This window comes from Molossus molossus, unplaced genomic scaffold, assembly GCF_014108415.1.
Source record: "Molossus molossus isolate mMolMol1 unplaced genomic scaffold, mMolMol1.p scaffold_m16_p_1, whole genome shotgun sequence".
In the NCBI taxonomy this organism is placed as follows: domain Eukaryota; kingdom Metazoa; phylum Chordata; class Mammalia; order Chiroptera; family Molossidae; genus Molossus; species Molossus molossus.
In genome coordinates this window covers 73,250,079-73,263,090 of record NW_023425344.1, presented here as the reverse complement: position 1 = coordinate 73,263,090, position 13,012 = coordinate 73,250,079, and the positions used below count along the sequence as shown (strand labels likewise).

The window sequence follows — 13,012 nt, the reverse complement described above, 5'->3', positions numbered from 1 at the left end:
GCGGCGGACTTGGGATAGGATCTGGCGATCACACCCTAGACCTGCCCTGCCCAGCGCAACCACGAATTTTCTTTCCAAGCTCTGCCCTGTCCACACGCCCTTCCTTTTTCCACTTATTGTCAAACGCAACGAAGGCACAGTCTTAAAAACGCCCCCAAAGGCACACAAATATTAATATATCTGGCATTCACGACAGATCTGTTTTTTAAAACTAGCTTTACTTCCGGACGCACGGAAGTTTTCCCCAAACAGGTTACAAAATCCTAAATATCTGCGGAGAAATAAATGTCTCAGTAGCGTGAGAGGAAACAAAAACTAACACGCCATTCCCACCGAGTCCCGCTTCCTCCCCATTGCCCCGAGAGAGATTCGCGCAGGACGTGGTGGACCCCGACGCCAAGGTGGGTCCTGGAGACGCCCGGAGCAGGCCGGCGGGCCGGGGCAGGGAGCCCGGGGGCCTTTCCGCGCCCGCCCTCGCCATCCAGGGCGCTCCGCTCCCGCGTCGCTGCCCTCGCTGCGCCCATCCTGGCCCGCCCGGGCTCCGGGACTTCCAGTGCCCGTCCGCTGGCCTCGCGCGCCACCCTTCCCCGGGCGTCCCCTTCCCACGCCGCTGTCCCACCTCCGCTGCTCCACGGCCAGAAAGCACCTGAGAAACCGCCCCGCGCAACAGGCGCCCCCTCTGCCTCCCCAGATCGGCCACCCTCGCGCTCCGCGCAGGACGGCCGCTACTTTCCCTCCTCCTTACGGAGAATCAGAGTCGCGCATCCCCTGCGGGTGGCCACTCACCTCGGGTCCGGCGCTGCGTTGCCTCCGCCTCAGACGAGCGCTGACAAGTGATTCGCGGTGCGTGCGCCGCCCTCACAAGCCGCGGGAACTTCCGCCTCCTCGCGCTCCACGGCCCCGCCCCCGAGCTGGGCACGCCCCCTTCGCTCCCGGCCTCGCCCTCGGGCTGGGCCCCACCGCGCGGTGCGGGCGGGGAAGGCTGCGGCGGAGCCCGGCGCTCCTGCTGGCTGGGGCGAGCTGAAGGCTCAGCGGAAAAACAATTGCGCTACAGAGTTTTGGTGAGAGTAGTCTTAGGGGTGTTTGAGCAGTGCCTAGCAAAGGTCGGCTCCGCGAGTCTGTTGTGCAGTGGATGCATTTCTCTCTCCAGAAACTGAATTGCAAGCAGTTGCTCTCTCTAAAAATAGATAAATCCCTGTCTATGCAAGTTCAGCGGCTACTGCCTGGTTTTTTGTTTTTGCTTTTGTTTTGTTTGTTTGTTTTGAGAGAGAGCGCACTTTATGTGCCCTGAGAAAGGTAAACCTTGAAGTTTGCTTGTTAGGATGGTGAAAATCAGTCACTTTAATATCTAGAAATTAAATCTTGTGGTCACACCAGAACACAGTGATGGAAGATCAACCACCATATCCTCAGTTTATTTTTATAAATCTAAATCAATAATAGTCCACTTTCGATAAAGTTTAAATAGTCCAGTTTCTATAAAGTTGCTTGATTTAGTTTGAGGAGTTTATTCATAACTAAACATGAATAATATTTATTGAACATATGGAAAGTAACTTGTTGACTTCTTTAAACTATGAGTTGGCTTATAAAATGTGAAAAGGACAATTCTTTTTAAATATTTTTTCTCTTTTTTCTTTTTTATTGACTTTAGAGAGAGAAGAAGGGAGAACGAGAGAGATAGAAACATCAATGAGAGAGAACATTGATTGGCTGCCCTTGGCATGCCTCCCACTGGGGGTAGGGCCACAACCCTGGCATGTGCCCTGGCCCGGAACCAATCCAGTGACCCCTTGGTGCATGGGTCAATGCTCAACCACTGAGCCTCACTGGCTGGGCTGAAACCAGTATTCTTAACCAAGGCATAAAGTAAGGATCAACCTCATGGGTCCATGTATTCCTTAGAAATAGAAACAAAATTCTAGAGATCCCAAACTGCTCTGTCCAAAACCATAGCCACTAGCCACATGTGGCTACTGAACACTTGAAATGTGGCTACTTCAACTTAGGCACTGAATTTTTGGTTTTATATAAATTCCATTAATTTGAATTTAAAAACAGAAGCAGGGTAACCTATTTCCATTAAACCCGACTTTATTTAGTGGGTAGCACTGCATTTCATGTTACCATTGAAATTTAGTGCCCACATTGACATATGATGGAAGTATAAAAATGCACACTACATTTTGAAGACTCAATATGAAACAAATAATGTAAAATACCTCATTAATAATGTTATATTGATTACATGTTGAAATTACAAAATGTGTATATTTTGTTAAATATATCATTAAATTAGTTTCGCCTGTTTTTCAACGATCATCAATTGGCTGCCTTTCTGCATGTCCTCCCCACACACACACACACACTGGGGATGGAGCCGGCAACCCCGAGCATGTGCCCTGACCCAGAATGGAACTGGGACCTCTCAGTCCATGGGCCAATCAATCCACTGAGCCACACAAACCAGGCTAGTTTCACCTGTTTTTTATGTGCATACTAAAAGTTTAAAATTACCTATGTGACTAGTATTATATTTTCATTGGCACTGGTCTACAGCTTTCATCACATTCTCCAAAAGATTATGTTAGAGAGAAGAATTTCCTAGTGTAAGAGCTAGCTTACATAGTGTTTTAATATCTGTTATCATGTTTGATATCTCACCCAAATAAATAAATAAATAAATAATAACAATAGCTGTTATTTATAAATACCTACCATGTGCTAGACAGTGGTAATCCTTACAATAACTTTCTAAGTCAAATGTCATATCATTTATAGTTAATAAAATTGAGGTTGCAAGAGATTACAACTTGTGACAGTTTTGCAGGACAATGGTCAGTTACTCTGTAAGGGTCCTATCTCTCTGCTTCATCTCATCTGTTTGCTGCTGATACAGTCCATTTGAGCCTATATCAACAAAGGTTAACTAAGGACATCAATAATCGCAGGTGGTGTATGAAGGTATTACCAGAGAGTAAGCATCTTGAGGTGATGAAGAAGAGTAAAGAGTGAGAGGCAAATTCTTATTTATGCAAATTCAATTTCAGCCTATAGATGCCAGCCTGCCTCTGAATCCTCCTCCTCCTACCACAGTTTAAAGCTTGGAGTATGGAGTAAATGAATCAAATTAAGGTGTGATGTATAGACCAATTTTTATCCAAGTGTTCTCCAAAGAAACAACTACATTAAAATGGCATGTGCAGCCCTGGCCAGTTTGGTTCAGCAGTTAGAGCGTTGGCCTGCAGTTCTGAGAGACCCGGGTTCGGTTCCCGCTAAGGGCGCGTGCCTCGGTTGCAGTTTGTCCCCGGCCCTGGTCGGTTGTGCGGGTGGCAGCCACTCGATGTGTCCCTTTCACATCGATGTTTCTCTCTCTCTCTCTCTCTGTTCCTCTCTCTCCCTCCCACTCTACCTGAACAAAAAAGTGGAAAAATGTCCTCCGGTGAGGATTAAAAAATAAATAAATACATAAATAAAAAATAAAAATAAAATGGCATGGGCAGCTTGTCAAAATTGCATTTTCCTGGTCTCCACCCAGACCCAGGGTCCTTGCAGATGGGCCCCAGGAATCTGCCTTTTTAACAAACACTCCCTCCTGGCCCAACTCCACCCCTAGGTAACTATTAAACTACAATATTTAAAACCCAGTTCCCTAGAAATATTTCTATATCCTCAATTAACTGTGTATTGTGCTTAGGTGAGAACCATGCATCCCAGAGAGCAGCAACTTTTCTCAGTTTCTCCATTTTAAAGGAAATGGTTGTTATAAATAACCTTTTGACATTATCATGAGGAGTAAAGATAATATATATAAAGTACCACACAACATGCTTGGCACCAAGTAGATGTTAAATACATGGTATCCAAATGGAATTTTACTAACCAATTGTTAGATTTATTGTGTATCACAAAAGACAAGTACACAACTTCAGCATTTATTATGCATCCAGTTTATTCTTAGTGACTTATGTACATTATCTTATTTAATTTTTACAACAATATAAAGTAGGTATTTTTTTCAAAGGAAGAAATAGAGACTTGGAGATTAAGAAATTTAACCAAGGCCACACAACTGATTAGTGATACAAATAGGGCAGAAGGTCTGACTCTAAAAATCATGTTCTTTTCATCTCGACACACTGCCTCTCGGTAAATTCAATAAGCCATCCAACTTTAAAGACCAGAGAAATAAGATGGACAGCTATGGCAACTAACACTGTTGAGGGCCAAAGAGGTAGAATCTGCAGCAAATTATGAAAAGTCAATAAATGCTGAGTTACTTGTGTAAGAGAGGATGAAACTCCTGAACCACTCTGATAGGGGCATGCGCCTTAACTTGTTTTAGAATGAATCGCCACTCAGCCATTCTGACTCCCTTTCTCTGTTTCACTCATGACTAATATTTTTGAAATAGTTGGCCATGTTTTGAAGGACAGTCTGTGAGTACAGACTAACAGGAAGATATCTGATCCATTAAGAAATCAGATCAATGTCCTTAGCCTCGTTAACTCTGCCTGCTAAGCATTGAGTCCTCCCCATAAACAAAATCCTCTTAAAGGCTTCACTTTATCATAGCCAGGGCACAAAAAAGCTAAAGTAGAAAAGAAAAGCATATCTACAGATGAACTGATTTAGCAGGAATATTTTTAAAGAATATTCCATCTAAACAGTATTTACCTAAGTGTATAAATGTTTGCTCAACATTTTAGTATCCAACCCATGACTCAGAATCCTCTTGCAGTAACTCAAAAATAACAGAAACTTTTAATTACAAAATGGTATGGCTGTGACAAGTTTTTACAGTTGCACCCAATAAACTATAAAGTATGTCTTTTAAAAGTCCCTGTACTACTCTAAGTCAATTTATCTTTTAAGTCCTAATCCTGAAAGGTAAATAAACCACTCATAGGTATGATTATTTAATGTTTAAAATCTAGAATGGAGAGGAAGTGTAACTATTCTGATACCTAAAGAAACATTTGGTAATCTAGGGAGAACGAGACTAAAGGCATAGACAGTGTCGTTCTAAAGGTTAGTACAGAATCCTGGGAGAAGGCCAGACTAAAGCAGGCATCTAGTACAAAATAATAAATGGATGAGCAAGCCTCTAAGAACAGACCCATGAAGCCTAGGCAAATGTGTGATTGAGAAAGAAGTTAAAATTTGTTACAATTAGGTTCCAAGTTTCAAATTTAGTTTTTGTGGGTGCTATTAATAACGAATACTGAAAAAAGAGGAGCAAGTTTCAAAGGGACTATGCATTTCACTGGCAGTTTTTAGCAAGCAAAAAAATAAACCAGCTAATAGGTAAGTGAGGGGTATAAATAGGAAGGGTAGATAGTAAGTGAACTCAAAAAAAGTAATGGGAAGCTCCAAGTTTGAGACTTTGAAAGAGAGGAATAGTCCTCATAATAAGATCCAGGTTTTGCCTGTCTTATGCTTTATTTAGATTGAATCATTGTGTTGGTTATTAGGATAGACTATGTGAATTTAGGGATGAAATAGAAACAAACATGTAGGTCAGGAATGGAAAATTTTGAGTATATAAAGAAAGATGCTATTTGAAGAAAGTCCAGAAAGTAAGAAATGACCCTTAGCTCTGCTTCCCAATTACTTGGCCAAGAAATTAATCTCCTCAGCCTGGGAGTCAGGACAGGCTGAGAAGCAGGTTTTTCCATTTTCCTCAGTTTCCAAGTTTGTCTTCATGTAAAAAGAGTTGAGTAGTGGGCTAGGAAACCAAAAAGAAGTAAATTAAGAAAGCGTCAGATTTCCATGTACTCATTATAGTGTCTTGCACATTTGTAGTGAATGAGTTAAGGAAAACGTGAAGAAAGATGATTTAGAATGATCACTATAAAAATGGCCGCTTAGAATCATCAACACCTTAGCATAAATCATTAAAATGCTATGCACACTTCTTTACTGAGCATCCACCATGCCTCAACTCTGTTGATATAAGTGATTTTAAAAGCAAATTCATCTTCTGAAAAAAATTGGATTTATGCTTTTGGGACTTTTTAAATTGATGACTTTTTAAGTTAGGCATTTTAGGGCTTGTACAAGCATTTCCATCAAATTAAAGTGCTGTGGTATCGCCCACCATTACTTAGAACCTGGAAATAAATTTTTTCTTTTCATGTTGCCAACATTCTAACCAATAAAAGAGCTAGTAACAATTGTCGTTATTCTGAATCACAAATACTTCTTAAATCTAGACCTTGTCTTAGTATATATACTGAAGTATTAACAGTAGTTATCTTTGGGAGATGGGATTATGAAGCCATTAATTTTCCAACTTTTTGGTTTTCTATAGTTCAAATTTTTAGAGAATAAGTATTATATGTATAATAAGATTAAAGCAACACCAATTTGTGTGTTGTTGTTATTTTTTAAAAATCTATACAAACCCTGGCCAGGTGGCTCAGTTGTTTAGAGTGTTATCCAGTACACCACAAGGTTGAGGGTTTGATTCTCTGTCAGAGCATTTACCTATGTTGAGGGTTCAAACCCCAGTCAGGACATTTATGGGAGGCAGCTGATCAATGTTTCTCTCTCCCATTGACGTTTCTCTCTCTCCCTTTCTCTCTCTCTCCCTCCCTTCTTCCCTCTCTCTAAATCACTAAACATATCCTCAGGTGAAGATAAAAACAAACAAACAAACAAAAAAACAACTATATGAATTGACTGAATTCATCATGGTAACATAAATTTATATTAGTCCTAAGTTAATTTTAAATGAATAGATTTTTATTTATTTATTTATTTTACCAAAGTATTAAGTTTATTTGGCTCTTCTACTTAAACATATTAAAACTTACAAAGCCTAAGATAAGCAAGCAACAAGTCAGTAAGAGCACAATTTAGAATTCTAACATTTTCACATGGTATACTTGACTATGAAATGCAAAAAAGATTATAAATGTTTAAGTGGAATGACTTCTAAAGATTACACCAGTGTGACCAAATGAAATGATCACATACTGTGGAAGACTACAGAACAGGAGTAAGTATAGAGAGCTCTTCTCCGGGGCTTGAACCCTTAATTGGCCCATCACTGTAGAGGGGAAAAGATAAGTAATAGATTAGGAGGCTCTACATGTAGATAAAACAAATTCTAATTAAAATATCTTAAGACTATTTTAGATATTAATTTGATATTGGAAAGGAGGTCAACTATCATAAAGTAGCTATCTTCATCACAAAAATCCATATATTAAGGATTTACACAATTGGGGGGGGGGAAATCTAGAACTATTCTTTTTGCCTGAGCAAGTAAATGTCTAAAAAGGCTCTCCAAAGTCTTGACTAGAGTCGTCATACTCTGCAATGAAATGCTTGAGTTCTTCAACACACCGCTCACCTATTTCATGTAAATTCTGCCTCAATGCAAACTGTATGGACTTTTCTAATGAAGGATCTTTTTCAATCAGCATTTTCACAACCATCCCAAAAGTTTCACAGTCTTGTCGGTAAACCTGTTCAATCTCTTTGGTTTTTGATGCTATTGCTTTAGAGCGACTGTTAAGCTGACTGTCTTCAAATAATTCTATGCCGTCTGTTGCATTTGACTCAGGTTCTTCTGGCTGGTCAATGAACAATGGTGCTGTGGATCTCGCCTCGTACTCAGAAATTTCAGGTAAGTTACTTTCATCTGCTTTCTCTAGTTTTTCAGCAGCCCACTTACTTGCAGCCTCAGCAAGTTCCTTTTGAGTTAGCTTATTGGATTTGTCTAACACCTTTGATGAAGGAACTGTTGAAGAACTTAAGGATGAAGTGTCTCTTGATGTTTTCAAAGACCAAACAGGTCTCTCTTTACTTCTGCGTTGAGACTGATGGAAAGAGTACGTTTTGCTTCTTTCTGGAGAGTAGCTTCTACTACTGACACTGGAGCCAGATCTGCTGTGTGGAGAATCCTTTCTGATCACAGGTGAGTCTCTTAAAAAAAGAATTTCTCTTTTATGTGGAGACTGGTCTCTCACATAATGGGAAGCGTGGAAACTCTTTCTTCTAGAGCCGCCATCTCTCATGTCCCTGTATTCAGGCTGACGACTTCCAGAATGATCATCCCTTGTCCACTTATAGGCAGATTCATCTCCTCTGTGCGGTGGACCATTTCTTCGATCATGGGAAGAATTGCGGCCCTCGTCATAGTCTCGGTAATCAACCTGACTGTAATATCTATTGCAGCTCCCTTCAACTGGCCTGCCTGGCAGCGGTGGTTTCTTTGGCACACCATCAACTACTCTATGGTCGCCATCGCTGGGGTGATTTCGAGGCGGTGCTCGTTCTCTTGGAAGCCTTTCATCATCATGTCGTCCCTCAGACCACATTTCACCTCTTCTGTAAGCCACAGCCCTGGGCGCGGGGAGACGCCGTAAACGTGGTAAACCGCTCCTCGCCCTTCGCCGCCAGGCACTTCCGGCGCGCGCAAGACGTCAGCAGAAGCGCCAGCGTCTAAATTAATAGATTTTTAGATCCCAATTTCTTTCAGCACAGTTTTGTCCCAAATCATTGATTAATCTCTGTTGATCCATTAGGTGGTCTTTTACATTGTTTGGATTTAGAATTTTTAATGCTTTTTCATGTATCTCTCCATCAGTGCTGGAGCTATGAGGACATAATTATCAATGAGACAAGTGTACAAAGAAGGCCATTAAACAAGTGGTATTTTGCATTGGAAAGATCCTTGAGGTAAACTAATCTTAACATGCATTATTTTCAATAAAATCTCTCCACCCCAAAGATAGTACCACTATCAAGTGTTTATGAAATCTTTTTACATACTCTGGGAAAAGCAAGGAAACTAATATTTTCATTGGAAGTTATCCACGTGTGTAGACATAGTGGAATGCATTAAGGCATGTCATTTCTAGCCAAAATGTAAGGGATGTAGTACTAAGAGTGATGAATCAATTCATCAAAAATCTGATTAAAGTATATAATTGTTTTTTAAGATAAGAAATGATTTAAAGGAATAAATATAGATGGATAACATAAACAAAAACTATACTTAATTTTACATGTCACATCCAATTCTACCAGTGTGTAATATACACCTACCTATTGGTATTTCGTTTTATAAAATTAATTATGGGAAATTCCTCAAATTCACTTTTTGCCAGCTGTGAAAGGTTAACTAATAAAGTAAGCAAGATTTTTTCTTAATCTATGAGGTATGAAACTGGAATCTTTAAATATTTTCATAATCTGATTATTTCACATAACTGCATATTTTTAACTACACTTTAGCCAAAGTTTTGTGCCTGTGTCTTCTCAGAATTTAAAAGCTTTAACCAAATAAATACAGTTTTAAGATGTATAAATAACAAAATCCATCCACTTTTACTTAATACTATTACTTTAGACATCAAAATTTACATTTTAAAATTCATTTAAAAAGTCTATGTGTAACTGTTATCAATGGTTGTTTCTGGGTAATGAAACTTGGTATAATTTTATTCCACTTCTATTTCCTTTTTGTACTTTTCAAAGACAATATTTTACTTTTATAATAAATTGAAAATTAAGAGTAGCATTTTTAGCACATATAAATGCACATAACAGTGTTATATGCACACATATGTTATACACATTGGCATATACACATAACAAATACTTTTGGAACAAATTAAAATTATGAATAATAATCATTACTTATAACCATTAATAGCCACTGACTCCTCTATATGTATTGATATATATTATCCTCAGCAATCACAGGCTATAGGTACTATTATTTTCAGTTAAGGAAATGGAAGGACAGAGTTAATATAACTGACCCAGAGTTGTACAGCTGACTAGTACAGACAGATTTAAACCCAAAGAATTTTACTGTAGAGTACGTGTACTTAACTAAAATATGTGGCTGCTGTTACAGAGCATATTATGGAAGTTTGTAATTTTGAAATGATTTTTCATGCAAGTCTGATTCAGCCCAATGTAGTTCTAATTCAGGATGAAATCTTCCTTGACGATTTTAATGTTTTTGCATAACTGACAAAAAGTATTAGATAAATAAGCTGCAAAAAGATCAAAAGAATGATCATAATAAAAGTCATTTCAACCCTGGCCGGTTTGGTTCAGTGGTTAGAGTGTCGACCTGTGGTCCAGAGAGACCCGGGTTTGGTTCCTGCTAAGGGCACGTACCTCAGTTGCAGTTTGTCCCTGGCCCTGGTTGGGTCGTGTGGGTGGCAACCACTCGATGTGTCCCTTTCATGTCGATGTTTCTCTCTCTTCCTCTCTCTCCCTTTCTCTCCCTCCCACTCTATCTGAACAAAAAAAAAAACAAACAGAAAAATGTCCTCGGGTGAGGATAAAAATAAATAAATAAATAAATAATAGTCATTTCAAGATTAAGAGCTATATCTAATAACCTGATCATAAGAAATATTTTCTTCAAATATTTTAAGCTGAAACCATTATTTCTATTAAGATTCATAGTCTTCCCTATGGAAAAGGGCCTCTTAATAATAACATATTTTGCAGTATATAAAAAAGAGTGAAATAAATCAAATTAAAATCTCCACAATATATTTTATTTCCTCTCTGAATTTCTTCTAGGAAGGAAAATTTGAGAATGTATATAGTTGTTCCATCAATACAAAGTCAAATATAAAAATTAAATCTGAGCCCGACCAGTGTGGCTTAGTGGTTGAGCATCAACCCATGCACCAAGAGGTCGCCAGTCCCATTCCTGGTCAGGGCACATGCCCAGGTTGTGGGCCCCATCCCAAGTGGGGGGCGTGCAGGAGGTGGTCAATCAATGTTCTCTCTCATCGATGTTTCTATCTTTCTCTGTCTCCCTTCCTCTCTCTCTCTTTAATATCAATAAAGAGAAGAAAAAATTAAATCTGAAAAATAAAGTTTCTACATACTTAGTGTAAATAAAACCAAACTATCAGATATTTTTAAACACCTAATTTTATTTTATTGTATTTTTTATTTTAACAAGGAACTTGATATAGATATACCTTAATCAATCTTAGTAGAGCAGACTTAATCAAAGCTGTATCAAATCTTAAAAGAAAACTGCCCTGGCCGGTTTGGCTCAGCGGTTGGAGCATCAGCCTGTGGACCAGAGTCCCGGGTTCAGTTCCCGCTAGAGGCACATACCAAAAAAAAATCTTAAAGCTTTGATAGCTTTTTAAACAAACACATTTAACACACCGTTAAAGTAATATGATAAAAAGTGCTGTGAAAAACATAGGCAATACTTGATCCCAAATGGCTGAGTAACTGAAAGCCACACTCACCTCCTCCCATGACCACATCAAAATTATAACTAAGTTATAGAACAATCAACCTGGATAACCATCTGAAAACTAGCTGAACAGAAGTCCAGAAGAAGCCACATCGAGACTAGTAGAAGGTGTGTAGATGCAAAACCTGGAGAGATGTCTCAGCTATAGACATTACCCCCTGAGGAGTGAGGGATCCCAACCCCATGCCTGTCTTCCCAGCCCAGAGCGCCAGTGCAATAAAGAGAAGTCCACATCTGGCTGTGAAAGTGAACCGGGATTCCATCCGCCCAGGTGAGAAGGAAGACTGCTGGAAACCCACCCGGCATCCTTTTAAAGGGCCTATGCACAGACATATACTTGCAGGCACTCACTCAGGGCTCTGGTGGAGGGACAGTAGTTTGGAGGGTGCCAGAGCCATACAAGGAGAGACTGAGTTATGTGGATTTGGAGAGAAAGCTGGATAGACGTACACTCGTGTCTGTGTTGAGTCCCTCTCCCCCACCCTCAACAGACACCATCTTTCTTGGGTCAAGCATTCACCTCTCAGGGCATTAGCCTGGTACACTAGCCTGGTACACTAGCCCCACCCTGATGACTCCAAGAGACCCTGCTCTACCTCATAGCTGTAAGCTCTGGCCTATGTTGCAGTCTTTCCAGAAAACACTGGTGAGGAATTCTGAGCAGGCTCAAGGGGTGCCAGAGATACACCGGGACAAACTGAGTTGTGTAGCTTTAGAGCGAAGGCCATCTTTCCCCATGCACAATGGGCACCACATTTCCTGAAGTAAGCCTTCCCTTCACACAGCCAAATCTTAATCTGCTTTAGCCTGATGAACTCTTCTAACTCCACCCTGATGACTCCCTGAAACCCTGCTCTGCTGAAAATGTCCATGGACAATGGTGGGTGGCAGTTCACCTTTGTGTACCCTATTGTTAAGTGGCCTCAGACCCAGCACTGATGGCCAGTTTGAATCTGCATCGGTCTGATGAACACCACTTGCCCCTACCTGGTGACTCACTGAGAACCTACCTCACAAAACTCACATACTGTTAGAGGCTCTTTCAGTGACTGAGCCTAATAGGCAGCTAACAGGTGGAGGATAATCTCCAGGAGCCTTGAGCCTTTTGCTGACCTTCCCTAGGGCTCAGTGCTGGTGGAAACTGGCCTTGGAGCATAGCGTGGCCCTACCCACACACAGTCAGACCCAACAGAGACAGTCATAAATTGTTGATTGCTTTCTACCACCAAACAGGTAGCCCAAAGGCAGGCAAAGGCAGCACCTGACACTGACCTGCAGTGGAGTCCCTCTCAATTAGACTTAGAAGCAACACATGTATTGTTGGAATTCAGACCACATCAGACTACAACCCAATTAGCTCCACAAATGGCACACCTAAAGAAAAATCTCAGGACTTCGGTCAAGATGGTGGTGTAGGTAAATGTAGTACTCACCTCCTCCCACAACCACATCAAAATTACAACTAAACTACAGCACAACCATCATTCAGAACTGCCTGAAATCGAGCTGAATGGAAGTCTTACAACTACAAAATTAAAGAAGCAGCCACATTGAGACTGGTAGGAGGGACGGAGGCGCAGACAGGCTGGTCCCATAACTATGTGTGGTGGATAAAAACCAGGAGGGACACCTGGGCTGTGAAGGTCCTCTCAGAAGAGTGAGGGGTCCCTGTCACACACCAGGTGCCCAGCTGAGGGTTCCAGTGCCAGGAAGAGAAGTCCCCATAACTTCTGGGTGTAAACACCAGCAGGA

The 13,012-nt window shown here is 40.6% G+C and overlaps 2 protein-coding genes across 13 annotated transcripts in view; both read right to left on the bottom strand.

Moving 5' to 3' along the window:
• Positions 1 to 850, bottom strand: part of PDLIM5 (PDZ and LIM domain 5) — a 205,750-nt gene extending 204,900 nt beyond the window's left edge. For 10 of the 11 annotated variants that reach the window (XM_036263313.1, XM_036263328.1, XM_036263337.1 and 7 more), the window contains exon 1: positions 787 to 850. The gene's annotated coding sequence lies outside the window, so the exon portion shown is untranslated. Of the gene's footprint in view, positions 1 to 619; positions 670 to 786 lie in introns of those variants that run through there. The other variant, XM_036263321.1, reaches the window with a different exon arrangement.
• Positions 851 to 7,280: 6,430 nt separating this feature from the next.
• LOC118641467 (periphilin-1-like) lies at positions 7,281 to 8,373 on the bottom strand. Of its 2 annotated transcripts, XM_036278766.1 has the most exons (2): positions 8,261 to 8,345; positions 7,281 to 8,095 (listed from the first exon to the last, which is right to left on the bottom strand). In XM_036278766.1, the coding sequence occupies exons 1-2, from the start codon at positions 8,328 to 8,330 to the stop codon at positions 7,281 to 7,283; spliced, it is 885 nt and encodes a 294-aa protein (XP_036134659.1). In that variant the 5' UTR covers positions 8,331 to 8,345. The 2 variants fall into 2 exon arrangements, with proteins under 2 accessions (XP_036134659.1, XP_036134653.1); XM_036278760.1 differs by having other exon boundaries at positions 7,281 to 8,373.
• Positions 8,374 to 13,012: the final 4,639 nt, after the last annotated feature.

What these genes read in the sequence shown, in the direction of transcription:
- LOC118641467 (XM_036278760.1), bottom strand. Translation starts at nt 8,330, where the DNA reads ATGTGGTCTGAGGGACGACATGATGATGAAAGGCTTCCAAGAGAACGA.